General features: G+C 55.9%; 1 protein-coding gene across 1 annotated transcript; it reads right to left on the bottom strand.

The window, feature by feature from the left end:
• Positions 1 to 1,171: 1,171 nt before the first annotated feature.
• Positions 1,172 to 2,793, bottom strand: SP7 (Sp7 transcription factor). Its single transcript, XM_004583179.2, has one exon. It carries the CDS (start codon positions 2,755 to 2,757, stop codon positions 1,510 to 1,512), a length of 1,248 nt encoding a protein of 415 aa, XP_004583236.2. The 5' UTR covers positions 2,758 to 2,793; the 3' UTR covers positions 1,172 to 1,509.
• Positions 2,794 to 14,129: the final 11,336 nt, after the last annotated feature.

Here is a 14,129-nt window from a genome sequence, read left to right as displayed (position 1 = left end):
TTAAAAAAGAGAGAGAGACTCCATAAGGGTGTGATCCACAACATTACCCTCTCCCCAAGCTCTAGCGGCTTTAAAACCCTTGAACTTGGGGCCTTGAGGGAGCAGGGGATGGAAAAGGAGGATCCAACGTCACAGGAAAGGCACTGGAAGGCACGAAGCGGCTTGGAAAGTTCTGGAAAGGTGCAGCTGGGAGCAGCAGAGGCCCCCCGAGCTGGGTGTCCGTGGCTGTACCCCTTAACCCGCCAAATCAGCTTGAGAACCTCTGGCCTCCTTGCTCTGTAAATTCTTCTCTTGAGGCTTCTAGGCACCAGGCCTTGCACAGAGGAGGCAGTGAATAAATACTTGATGTACCAGAGAAAGCCTTCCCCACCCACCACCAGCCCAGTCAGGTGGGCTTCTTCCTCAAACAGCAGGTGTCTAAGGGGGAGGGGTTGCAAGCTCTCCTTAACCATGGCAACAAGGGATTAACCTGATGGGGTCAAAGGGTCTGAAGCCAGGTGACAGGAAGAACCTCTTCTTGGGACCCAAGAGCTGGGCTGCATTCCAATCTTTCTTCCCCTGCCTGGGACCCGAGGGTTCACAGCTTCTGGCAGGGCTGGGAGAACCTAGGGTTGTCTTAATGTGGAGATAGCCCGTAAGTTCTAGAATGAAGGTCTCATAAACCAACTCCATTGGTAGAGACCCCGTTAACAGAGAAACCCCGACCTGTGGGCTCCTGGTGATAGGAATTCTGCAAACAAGTTTTCCACTAACACTGTTTCTGAACACAGACGCGTTTGGCTAGAATTTCCATAGCAGAAATGGATCCTCTTCCCTCCCCCAGCTTACCCTACCTGACCCGTCATAACTTAGATAAATAGAATTATTATTATTACTATTCATTACTCCTGGTGCACAGGGGTTAGATATACAGGCCTGGGGACAGTCTCCCGGGACCCCAGCGGTAGGGGGAGGGGCCACCCCATCTTTGGGATCAGATCTGGTCTGCCCCCTTCTTGGTACCCTGTTCCCAGTCAGGTCATTCACCCCAGTCCCCCATCTCTAGTCCCTAAATGAATAGGCCACCAGGGGGCAATAAATTATCATCATTATCATCATCATCATCATCATCATTATCATCATGTTTGTAAAAAGGAGAAAGCTCTGGAGAGTGCAAAGCAGTAGAGTTAGAAGTTAGGAATATAGGAGCCCGGAAGCTGAGGATAGGGGTAAGTTAGCTTGGGAAACAGAGTAGGAGTTAGTGAGATGGAGAAGCAGGTGTTGGGAGCCCAGAGAGAGGGAAAGAGAGAAGTTGTGAGCAGGGGCCGGGAATCGCTTAGCAATCAGGAACAAGGCGAGGGCCTGAGCTGAGACTTTGCTGAGGGTAAACTCAGGAGGCATGCAGGGGAGATGCTGGTGGACCCTGGAACGACCCAAGTCCAGCATGCAGCTGGTGAAGGGAGGGAGGGACGACCCAAGCAAGGCTGGCTATAGCAGCCACAGGGGCTGGAGACCCTGCCCCACCCTGGCTCAGATCTCAAGCAGGTTACTCTGCTCTGGGCTGCTCCCAGGGGCTTTTTCTGGGGGTGCAGGTGAGGAGGCAGAAGGTCTGGGTGTCTGACTGGCCTCCTCTTCCCCGGCTGCGCGGCCCTCTCCTAGCTCCTTGGGGCCGCTGGCAGTTGGGGGACCTGGGCCAGGTTCGCCGTGGGTGCGCTGGTGTTTGCTCAGGTGGTCACTTCGGGTAAAGCGCTTGGAGCACAGCAGGCAGGTGAATTTCTTCTCCCGGGTGTGGGTACGCACGTGGCGTTCCAGCTCGTCGGAGCGGGTGAACCTCTTGCCGCAGAAGAGCCAGTTGCAGACGAACGGCCTCTCTCCCGTGTGCCAACGCAAGTGGGCCTTCAGGTGGGAGGCCTTGCCGTATACCTTCCCACAGCCAGGGATGTGACAACTGTGGATGGGCTTTTTCCGGAGACCGGCTGCTGCTGCCCCGAGACGTTCCAGCTCCTGGCAGTTAGGGCAGTCGCAGGAGGAACGCCCTGCCCCACTGCCCCCGTAGCCACCATTGCCCCCTGTGCCTGCACCCCTGGGAGGCTTGGCGCCACCACTGCCCTCCAGCTGCCCACTGTTGCCCACCGCCTTGGGCTTATACACTTCTTGGGGCAAGACATGCTGGGGCCCTGGCTGCAGCAGGTGGGGGGCCGGGTAGGGGGCTGGATTAAGGGGTGCAAAGTCGGAGGGGTAGGTGGGCAGCTGGGGGTTCAGTGGAGGCTGAGCAGGACCAGTGGGCAGTGTCCCTTGCAGCCCATCACCTTGGCCCTGCCCACCACCTAGCCAGTTGCCCCCAGGATGCATGTCCCACCAAGGAGTAGGAGCGTTGCCCGCGCCTGGCGAGATGCCCGCGTGGATACCCGCCTTGTACCAGGATCCATAGGGGTGTGCCATGTCCAGAGAGGTGTAGACACTGGGCAGGCAGTCAGGAGAGCTGTGCCCCTTGGGCACCAGGAGCCCAGGGTCTTGGGTGCCCGTGGGCCCAGGGAATGTGTGGGAAAAGGACGGGTAGTCATTGGTGTAGCCCGAGGTGGGCGCTGGAGGACTGCCTGCAGGTGATAGGAGCCCATTGGTGCTGGAAAAGGGGGCTGGATAGGCATCTCCCATGGCTTTGGGGGCTGAGAGGTCACTGCCCACAGAGTAGGGCTTCTTGGTGCCCGCTTTGCCCAGCGTGCTTGAGTCCCGCAGAGGGCTGGAGCCACCGAATTTGCTACACGCTGCCGTCAGCATGGCCAGGGGACTGGAGCCATAGTGAGCTTCCTCCTGCAGAGAGAGGGAAGCAGGGCTTAGCAGGAAGAAAAGGGGGTGGGCACGACTCAGGGCAAAACCAGGACAGAGACCCAAGGGCACGGGGAGCCGAGGAGAGGGTAGGGATACAGCAGCATACAAGGAAGGCCAGCGAAGAGGGGGCATCCAGGCTGAGCTAAGATGCTGCGTTTGTGGGAAGGGAACAAGGGCCCAGGCTTCCAGCCAGTCCTCACCCCTCACTGTGGGGGGCTCTTAGAGGAGTGCAGAAGGCCTCTAAGGGACAGGCCTCTTTTCAAAAGATTTATTTTATTGATTTGAAAGGCAGAGTTACAGAGAGGGAGAGAAACAGATCTTCCATTCACTGGTTTACTCTCCAAATGGCTGCTACAGTCAGGGCTGAAACCATGAACTTCCTCAGGGTCTCCCATGGGGGTACAAGAGCCCAAGCACTTGGGCCAGTCTCCGCTGCTTTCCCAGGTGCATGAGCAGGAAGCTGGAGCAGAAGTGCAGCAGCCAGGACTACAATATATATATATATATATATATATATATATATATATATATATATATATATATATATGTTTAAATGGCCAAGAAAGGAGCTGGGGGAAGGGAAACAGACAACAGCTGGGGGGAGTGAGAATTGGGATTCTAACTCCACCTGTGAGTGAGATTGGCGCAAACAGAGACCATAGTCACAGACTTACGGATTAAGATGAGGTTCTCAGAGCAGCCTGGAAGGAAGGCAAAGGATTATGGGACCACATTTGCCCCCATATCACCCTATGCCCCATACCCCACTTCTTATCACTGCCTCAGGTCCTGACGAAGCCATGGCCTGGTCTCCCTGAGGTTGCGTCCCCGTGTCCCTGGAGAGGAATGTCTGGGCAGGGACTCTGGGGGCTGGGGAGTAAAGGAAAGCAGTGGTAGAGACACTAGGACATTGAGAGGGAACGTGGCTGTGGCCAGGTCAGGACTGTGGCTGAGGCAAGAATGTCTTTCAGGCCAGCAGTGGCCACCTCCTGCTTCGGGGTGCCAGCTGGGACCCTTTGGACGACCTGAGAGAACTGGAAGTCTTATAATTTCTCCCGAAACAGGCATTAGGGTGGCCAGGATCCTGCCCCACAGCCACATCATTTCCTAACCCAGGGTCCCCTGATGCACACAGGTCTGGGAGACCTTGCAGGTCTTTTAGACATGCAAAGGTATCTACCCAATGCCCACCATTGGTTTTGCTCCCAAGCCAAACCACCTCTGCAGCCCTTATGGAACCCCTGCCGTGTGGGGCTTCGGACCTCCAAGGATGAGATCCCCTGTAGCACCCCTGGCTGGCACACATGTGCACTCATTACTGAGAAGCCCACCAAAAACATGCCCTCCAGAGACAGACCTGTATAGTTTCCTGATCAGGGCTCTCAAACAGCAATTGCCTGGTGCCAGCCCAATAATGCTGGGGAAAGAGCCAAGGGCTCTCAGGTTTGCCTAGTAGCTCGTAGCATGCTGTATATTCTTGTTATTTTTATTTCAAAAACAGAGTTCCAACAGAAAAAGACAGGAAGAGACAGAAAAAAAGATCTTCCATCCACTGATTCACTCCCCCAGATGGCTGCAATGCCAGGGAGCTGAGCTGATTCAAAGCCAAGAGCCAGGAGCTTCTTCTGAGTCTGCTATGTGGGTGCAGGGAGGCAAACACCTGTACCATGCTATGTTACTTTCCCAGGTGCATTAGCAGGGAGCTAGATGGGAAGTCGAGCAGCCAGGACTCTAGCTGGCACCCATATGGGATGTCAGCTCTACAGGTAGTGGCTTTAACCTTCTGTGCCACATATCTGGCCCCAAGATTTATTTTATTTATTTGGAAGGCAGAGAGTGACACACAGAGAAAGACAGGAAGAGAAGGGCTTCTTCCATCTGCTGGTCCGCTCCCCAGGTGGCTGCATTCCATCTGGGTGTAGGGGCTCAAGCGTTTAGGTATCCACCACTGCCTTCCTGGGTGCTTTAGCAGGGAACTGGATAGGAAGCAAAGCAACCAGAACTCAAGCTGGTGTTTGTATATGAGAAGGCACTGTTGCAGGTGGTAGTGTTACCTGCTAAGTCCCAACAGCAGCCCCATCACTGGTATTGTGTTGGAGTGTGTGTGTGTGTGTGTGTGTGTGTGTGATATCTAACCTAGAAGTGGCTCCAGGAATCTCAAGGTTGCACAGGGAGGGGTGTGTGCAGTTACCCCTTGTGCATTGCTCCCCAAACGAAGAGCTGCTGCTCCCCCAGTGCAGAGCTGCTGCTCCCCCCTTGCCCAATGACCTCCCTGTGAGGTCCTGCTGACCGCATGGGCTCCCAGAGTTGAGCCACCAAAAAAGACCTCCTTCAGGCTAGCCACAGGAAACACACAGGGCTCCTCCCAGCAGGGTGGGCTGCAGCAGGATAGAATGGAGGCAAAAATCAAGTCTTTTGGGACATCCACGTTCCATAGGACGGTGTCAGTGTAAATCCCAAATACTGGATACCCCCATCCCAGCTTCCTGCCCTTGCACTTGGGAGGCAACCAGAATGGAATTCCTGGCTCTTTCTTTTTTGACCTGATCCTGCCTGACACAGGCATTTGGGGTGTGAACCAGCAGCGGGTGGCAGATCTTCTCTTCTGTGTCTCTCCTTCTCTCCTCACTCTATTATTGCTTCAAATAAATGAAGACATCTTTTAAAAAATAAAATAAAAAGGACCACACAGGGTGAGGAAACACCATTGAAAATGTGCTGGGGTCAGAGAAGGGAGGCCTAGGGAGGCGAGGACAGAACCAGGCAGGGATACCACCCCGCAAGAGCAGAAAGGTGAAAAGACAAAAGGGAAAGAGGGAGGAAGAGAGAGAGAGAGAGATTGAGAAGCAGAATAAACAAAGGAGGCGAGGTGGTGGAAAGAGCCTGGCAAGAAGAGGCAAGGAAAACAGAGGGTAAGATGGGAGGGGAGAGAAAGCAGGAGGAGGAGGAGGAAGGCTCTTTCTACCTAAAGAGAAAACCAAGGAGCTGCTGGGCCCCAGAAAACCCCCAAACCAGGCTGCTCCTCCCTCCTCTCCCTGCCCCCCCAGCCACCCTTCCCCCCTCTGCCCAGCCCGGCCCGGCTCCGATGGTTTCCCTGCGGTCGGTTTATTTTTAAAAACGCCGACGCCGTCCCCCCGCCCGGCCCTCACACTGTGGCCACAGGGGCCTCCGCCAAGCCCAGGGACCCCACCCAGCTGTGGGGAAGGAAGGGGGTTGGTGAAAGAAGGGAGCCAGCTCCAGGCCACCAGGAGACCCCAGCCCTGGGGAGCAGAGGTCCCCCAAGGCCCCCTAAGGGCAGGGAAGAGGGATGCAAAGCAGAAGATTCTGGAAGCCCTAGCACGTGGCTGAGTCTCCCCACAGCCTCAGTCTCCTTCCAGTGCAGTGTGCTCTTTCCTAACAGCTGTGTCAAAGAAGGTCCTGGCGGGTGATTCCCAGCACAGGCGCCCCTGTCCCACCAGCTGAGTTTCCTTTCCAAGGCCCTGAGTCCTACCTGCTGGCTGTCCCCTATCTCACCTCATCCATCTTTTTTTTTTTTTAATTAACAACAAATACTCATGCAGTCTTCAAGTACTGATGGGGAAATTTTGGAGAAACAACAAGATAAAGACAATCCCCTCCCCTACCCAGAGGACAATAAGGGGACACCCCCCCTTACCATGCCACAGGGAGCCCAGTGCCATGGTGAGCTTGGCTTCTGTTAGAAACCCTTGCTGTGCATCTGGGCGTAGAATGGCCTTGCCCAGGAGGCACCCAATTCCCAGCTCTCTTAGCCCCAACCCTCTGCTCCCCACATTGTCCATTCCCACCTCGTCGCTGCCCCCATTTCCACCCCCTTTCTCCCTGAGCCTTTGCATCACTCTCGACCTAGGGAAGCCTTCCATTAAACAGTAGCTTCTTCTCTCCCTGAACTCCAACTCCTTCCCAATGCCAGGAAGCTCTTACCCTTACCATGCAGAGACCCCTGAGAGGGCAGAGAGGAGGTTGGGTTCTCAGGCACCCCTAAAACTAAGTGAAAGAGATAGAGGACCTTGATGGCCTCTGTGTGGGGGGACCCAAAAGCCCAGCGTCTGTGATCCACCCCTCCTGTCAAGCGTTACCCCAATTCCATGTCTTGCCAGCAGGCTTCTGGGCCAGCCCCTCCCCTAGGCACCAGCGCCACGCTGGCAGGACTGGCGTGCTGCCCACGCCCACTGACACTGCCCCTGCCCTGGGTGGACCCAGGGTATCCACACACTTGATGCCTCCGATGGCCTCAAGACCACAGTGTTTGGTCTTGATTGATGGCTCTCTGGAGAGTCCCAGGGAGGTGGCAAGACACCACACTGCTCCCCAATGCAGCTTGGGGAGCAAGTACAGCATCTGGGGACCTTTGACCACGCAGACAACATGACGACAAGGGACCTGGGGGTCCATGCCACAGGCTTGCGTTCCATTCCACTGAAACTCAACCTAAGTAACTCTCTCACAGCCCAGCATGCATTTGGACTAAAGCATTCAACTGGCTGGCTCATATATATACACGCCCACCCCCCAAAAGCAGTCGCATGCAGGCAGCCTGGCTGGCATGGGAACACTTACATGCAGGCCAGTACACACAGGTGTTCAAGACCCCTGCCCCCCCTCTCACACACGTATCCTTACAGGTGGAACAAGCCAGCTTCCCAGCTGGGCCATCACCCGTCCTGGGACCCAAGCACTGGCACCAATATCAGAGATGGGGGTCCAAAGGCCTCAAGATTTGCGAAGATCGGAGGCGCTTAGGAGGGATGTGACTTTCAATGGGGATTCTCGACCCAAATTCCTGTAGCTGCAACGGGGAGCCGGAAAGCAGGAATCAGAGACCCAGAAGCAGAGAGAACTCGGTCACCCCTTCTTAACTAGGAACCTTGAGGCCTGTCACCCCACCCCTCCCTCCAGATAGAGTCAGCGATGATTTCCCCTGAACCCAAATGACAGGACAGCACCCCAGCTCCCTCTCTCTAGCGCCAGAGGCATGGATGCTGGGGTCCCAGCCTGAGGGGAAGTGGCCCAGTCCGCCCTGGAGCCTCCCACTCCCAAAATAGAGCTGAGTTTGTCTTTGGCTGAAAGCTAAATATTTGTGAGCCGGGCTGGCGGCCTCAGACCCTGTCCCTCCTCCTTGGTTCTCTCTCAGGCCTGGGCTCCATTCCTCTGGCCAGCCAACCCCCCCACACACACACCCAACACACACACACACACACACACACCAACCACAGGCATACATAGAGTTGCTCTCCTCCTCCTCTCCTTTAAATCCTTCCACACATAGGTTGAATTCTCTCACCCCATGTCAGGCAAAACATTGCTTAGGTAGGAGTCCCAGAACACAGGACCAGCTAAAGAACTGTATCCAGTTGCTATTCTGTGGGCGTCCAGCAGGTCCTCTCTACCATAACTTGTTACCATTCTGTTCCCAATTGAGGTGCCTCGCATCTCTCCCCACTCACTTGGCCCCTGCCGGCTAGCTGGTCTCCCCACTCCTCACAGCTGGAATTCCCAGCCAACCTGAGGAATTCACACCTTCTTTGGACCCCTTCTACTCCTTTGCCCCTTGCCCTATTTTGCCTCCTGCCCTGTCTCCTCCCCTCATCCTCCAGAGACCTCCTCCCCACCACCCCACCACCACTCCTCTCTCCTCCTCAGAACTCTCTCATGGCTGTGACAAGCACCATAGTCCTGTCTGTCCCTGTGAGTTGGGGTAGAGGTGGAGATGGCAGGCTTAGAACCATGAACAGTGTGGCTGGTTTTCCAGGGGGCGACAGGAGGTGGCGGGGGGGGGGTGGCAGGGGGCAGCAGGGGTGGGGGGCAGTTACCTCAAGCAGGGAGGACGCCATCGCGAGGCTGGAGTCCCAGGGAGCCAGGCAGATGGAGAGAGCCGAGTCGGAGAGAGGGAAAGGGGAGAGGGAGGGCGAATGGGAGAGAAGAGATCTAAAGTTAGAAGGGACTGGAGGGTGGGGGGTGGGGGGGCTGCTCTCTGTCTGTAGGGATCCACCCTCTAATTACAGCTTTCCCACTGGAGAAGGCTCCGGATCCAATGAGGAGGACGAAAGAGGGAGGCAGAGGGTCCAAATTTCCTGCTTCATTTGCTGAGCTCCCCAAAGAAGGGATCTGGGAGGGATATTGGGGGACGTATTGCTTAGGAGGGGAAGGAGTAGGGGGCACCCAGGGCTAGGGTGAGGAAGGAGCAGGGTGTGCACCGGCAAGTTGTCAGGACTTCCCCGGAGGAAGGGGAAAGGGTGAGGGATGGAGGAGCCAGGTGTCCCACAGCCCACCATGTCCCACGCTCCCCCAGCCACTGAGGAGGAGTACCTGGGGATCCTGAGGCTGGCTGTCCCAGGTCGGTCCTCACTGGAGGGCTGGCAGGGAGGGAGCGTGCCGGCAACCGGTGGTCAGAAGATTTGTTGGGGGGAGGGATCAGCTCCTGTCCCAAACCGGCAACACTCCTCTTCCTGCGCAGGTCCGATCCCACAGTCCTATTCTGACTCCAGGGTCCTTGCAGCTGTGCTGCTCATGGTGGTGGTGGCAGCGACGGGGGCTGCTGCTGCTGCTGCTGCTGCTCCTGCTGAGGCTGCCGCGCGCCCGCCCGCTCGCCGCTGCTGCTGAGGGAAGGAACAGGAGGGAAAAGGAACAAACCCCAAACCACTAATTAGAGATCCAAGGGGGGGAGGGATGGGGGATTGGGGACGACACTCACACAGAGAGACCGGGAACACACTGACAGACACATTCAGGGCCAAAGGCAGGACCCTGCACGTGGACACGCGGGCTCGGGACTACCCACATGGGTACCACCACCACTGTCATGACTGAACATGGTGACCCGCCCGAGGGAGGGGGCACACACACACACACACACACACACACACACACAGGCTGACCACAGAGGTGCTTTTCCAGTCACCTACACCCCAGAGCTGGAGAGCAAGTGTGCATGAGTGTGTTTGTGTGTGAGTATACATGAATGTGTGTACTGTGTGTGTATGTGTGAATTATGCATGTGTACACATATTTGTACGTGCTGCATAAGCATGTGTATAAATGTAAGTGTGCACGTGTGTATAAAATACAAACGTGAGCATATATGTAGGTGTGTGTACGTGTGTTTCATATACATGTGCATGTGCTTTGTGTATATGTGCGTGCATGTGTGTGTAGCATGTGGAGTGGGGCAAGAGTGAGGGTGTGCTCTGCCTTGGAAGCTTCTGCTGCCTCAACGTTTAAGGTGACTGAGGCAACTTCAGGAGCACTGCCTGGAGAGTGGGGCTTGGCACAGGCCTGAGAGCTGGGAGAGATCCCCCAGTCTTCCTCCTTCCAATACCCAACCAGGAAGTGTTACCCAGGCTCACCTCACACAGGAGTGCAAGGGTGGGACAGAAGCTGGAGACAGTATGAGGTGGGCAAGCTCACTGTGGAGGGGACAGGCCACCAAGACCATACATCCACACTCCAACTTGGCTCCTAGGGATTAATCCTCCCCCAGAGGCAGCCAACCCAGCCACCATCCCTATGTGTCCCCCCACCCGTGACCAGAGTCCCCACTCTTTAATGGATTGTTCCCCCCATGGGAGGGGGTCCCTGGCTCCCTTCCTCATCCTCATGACCTCTGCAGAAGAAAGAATGCAAGTTAGAGCCCACAGGGAACTTCCCATTACCAATCCAGCTGGGAGAGGGAAACCCAGATCTATTCCCTGGGGCTAGATGCCAGGGGCGGGAATGGGGGGGTTGGGATGCCCAGTAAGAAAACCAGCATCCCTCCCACCAAGGCGCCGGGCAGGCAGCCCCATTGTCTTGTAAATGACTCCCTAAGGGACCCCTCTACCCCCTCCTCACCAATCAGAGAACTAAAAAGCCCAGTCCTTCCCCTGGCCCAGCACAGCCCGACTCCCTTCCCCTGCCCACTTCCTGCTCCCCTGGCTCTCCAGGTTCTCCCAGCGCAGCCAAAGGAGTGCATGGGGGTCCCAGGAGAGTGCCCAGTTGGGGGCTCGAGGGAGGCAGGAGCCATGACCTGAGTAGAACCCAAGAATTTTGAATTCCACTAGTCTGATTTGATTTTCCACCCCCACCTCTATGGCCACTCCTACCCTCACCTCAGGAACCCAGTAAGTCCAATTGTGGTGGACAGGGCTAAGGAACCGGATGAAAGCTCCAGGGAGACGAGGCTCACGGGGTGTAAAAAAGGGGCACCAAGAAAACACAAGACCTGTTGTATGGTTTTTAAAAAGAAAGAAAAGGAGCAAGGCCAGGGGAACAAAGATAGGAAGACAATGGCTTGTGACAGGAAAAACAGCCTGAGGGATGGCCAGGTCCAGGAGGAGGAGGAGGTGAAGGGTTCCGCGTGGGCAGGTGGGGGTGGGGCGGGGCTGGAGTATAAATAGAACATAATTGTGTCCGATGATTACACGGGCCACCCCACCCGTCTGCCCAGGAGGAAGTGCACGTGGTGGGGTGTCCCTGTGACCCAGCAGGCTCCCCTGGGCTGCAGGGGTGGTGGGGAGGGTTGGGAGTGGTCAGGAGCCTGAAATGCCAGCTGGATTTCTGGGCACCCTCTTGACCAACACACACACCAACTCAGAGGTTGAGAAGAAAAGTGATTCTGTGGGGCCCGACACGGTAGCCTAGTGGCAGGTCCCAGGATCCCATATGGGGGCCAGTTCTAATCCTGGCAGCCCTGCTTCCCATCCAGCTCTCTGCCTGTGGCCTGGGAAGGTAGTCAAGAACAGCCCAAGGCCTTGGGACCCTGTGCTCCACTAGCAAGGGAGACTTAGAGGAAGCCCCTGGCTCCTGGCTTCGGATTGGCTCAGCTCTGGCTATTGCGGCCAGTTGGGGAGTGAATCAGTGGACAGAAGATCTTCCTCTCTTGTCTCTCCTCTCTGTATATCTGACTTTCCAATTAAAAAAATAAATAAATAAATCAAGAAAAGAAAGAAAGGAAAGAAAGAACGAACGAACGAAAGAAAAGTGATTCTATGGCCATAGTAGGAACTGAGGCAAGGGAGAAAACTCTAGATTCTGAGGGAAGAGCAGCAAGTGAAAGAGGGAATATGGGTTCCCATGGAAGACCCCAGGAAGAAGGGATGGAAAGTGGCAATGGGGTGGGGAGACAGAAGGAGAAGCTGAATGTATGTGGAAGCCTTGTCCACTCTCCTGGCTGGCTTAATTCCTGATCCTCCCTGTGAACTGGCAGAAATGCTTCAACAGCACTGGGGGCAGAGGACTAAGAATTGGGGTCCCTAAAGATGTGTCAGCCTCCTCAGGACAGCCCCCTGGACACAGGTGAATGGCCCCAGGGCTGCTAAAGCTCCAGGCCAGCAGTGGGCAGATGGGCTGAGGCTCCCACTGGCCCCTCTGCCGTTGCTACCTCCAGGCCCTAGATGCCGACCAACCTCTTCCTCTTCATTTTTCGTAACACGATGGTTCTGTCCTCAGATCCCTGGGTCCTCCTGCTCCTCGGTGCCCACAAGGGCTGTCGAGGGTGAGGGTGGGCAAAGAAGAGGGTGCAGCTGGAAGTCCCTACCCAGGACCCACCTCCATCCCTGCAGGCCTCCCTTGCGGCCCAACCTCCCAGGGGGTGGGGCAGCCCCGGCAGAGGCGCCATGTGGCAGGGGCGGGTAGAGGCTGCGGCTCTGGTCCTTCCAGGATAAACCCCCTAGGCATCTGGTTTCTATCCATACCCCACCACCCTGGGGGCCCTTCAGCCTCCGCCCATGGCCACCCAGACGCTGAGCTCTGAGGGAGAGAAAGAGAGAGAGAGAGATAGAGGTCCCTGAAGGAAGGGGTGGGATGGGGCCTTTCTCTGATCTCCCAATGCCAGCCCTAGGCTGAACCACAGGGACCACACCCTCCGTTGCCTCCCCTGAGGACAATCTGGGTGGGCTTGCCAGGGTCCAGGCCTGGACTCTGGAGCCCGCCCTCGCTCTCTGAAAGTTCAGTGCAGGCTGGGGAAAGAGGGAGAACAGGGGAGAGAATAGGGTGCTTCATTCTCTGTCCGCACCCATTGCCCTCTACTCGCCCTGGCAAGCTAAGCTTCCTCCGAGAGCCCTGATCCAGGGCAACTCCTGGCCCTTTGTCACTTCTGGAGAAGGTCTGGCTGCCACAGACAATCACCAGAGGAATGAGCCGAGCCCCTGACATGCAGACATTAACATGTGCTCCACTAGGGACCAAATGACGCATGCTCAGAGGCACACATTCTACACACAAGCCTAGTGGTACATCTCATGCACATATGTGTACTATGCCAGCACCCACATCCACACGTACACATCTATATGTTGTGCCAGCACCCGCACTGACACACACCACATGTACATGCCTTCTGCAGGTGATGCTATGTCAAGACATTCCAACCCCCAATCACACACACACACCAGAATACAAAAAAAGGAGCTTCAAGAAGTTCATGGAAAATGCATGTCATGAAAAAAATAAATAATAATGTGCGGATTTCAGGCTTTTTTTTCCAGAACAATAAACTTTCTCTTTGAATTCCCCTTTTCCATGACCCCACTGCAGTGTCTTATCTGTGCACAAGGACTCACAGTCCCCTAGAAGGTGCCCCCACGTAGGTGGCACAGACTCTTCACATAGGTGTACACCTAGGGCAAACATCACATGTACACGCACAGGCGCTGAGCTCCACGACCAGGCAGCTCAGGCAACCCCTGAGGTTTCCTGGGGTGGAGGGGGGCTGGGTGCATTTCGGAACCCTTCTCCCTACAAGAACCTGATGAGGAGGGTGCTGGGAGGGGAAACTCTGAGTTCTACCAGCTGCTGCCTCCAGCTGCTACTAGTGTAGGACACTCTGGAGACCTTCTGATGACTTGGATCTTCTAATCCCTCTACCCCCAGTCCCACCAGGGTTCTGAGACCCAGATGGTCCCAGCACTCTCTCTGGCCCTGGGGAACCCCGGCATCCCCACCTCCACCTAGCTCCCCCCACCCCTGCTTTGCGGCCCCGCTGACTCATCTCTCCCTCTGTGGAGTCCCCAACCACAGGGGCCTGGAAGACAAGCTTGGAAAGTTGCGCTCATGTCCCGGGCCCCTGGTCTGGCCACTACCCTCCTCCTACCCCCAACCATGCACCCAAGCCCAGCCCTTGTCTCCAGTGGTGACTCCAGGGACTGAGGGAACACAGAGTGGGCAGGAAGGCGGCACCCATAGATGGTGAAGCAGAAAGACATAGTGAAAGGCAGAGAGTTGGGTGGAGCTCAGGGGCCCTAAGGGACAGTTGCTAACCTAGTAGGATTCCTGAGGAGCTGTGGGGTTGGCTGGCAACCTGGGAAAAACTACTTCAACCATGGCCT

The sequence above is a fragment of the Ochotona princeps genome, chromosome 15 (genome assembly GCF_030435755.1).
Source record: "Ochotona princeps isolate mOchPri1 chromosome 15, mOchPri1.hap1, whole genome shotgun sequence".
In the NCBI taxonomy this organism is placed as follows: domain Eukaryota; kingdom Metazoa; phylum Chordata; class Mammalia; order Lagomorpha; family Ochotonidae; genus Ochotona; species Ochotona princeps.
Note: the sequence above shows the minus strand (reverse complement) of the source record. Positions and strands in the feature narration are given on the sequence as shown.

Bases quoted from the DNA above. Each gene is read 5' to 3' on its own strand.
- SP7 (XM_004583179.2), bottom strand. From the start codon at position 2,757: ATGCTGACGGCAGCGTGTAGCAAATTCGGTGGCTCCAGCCCTCTGCGG.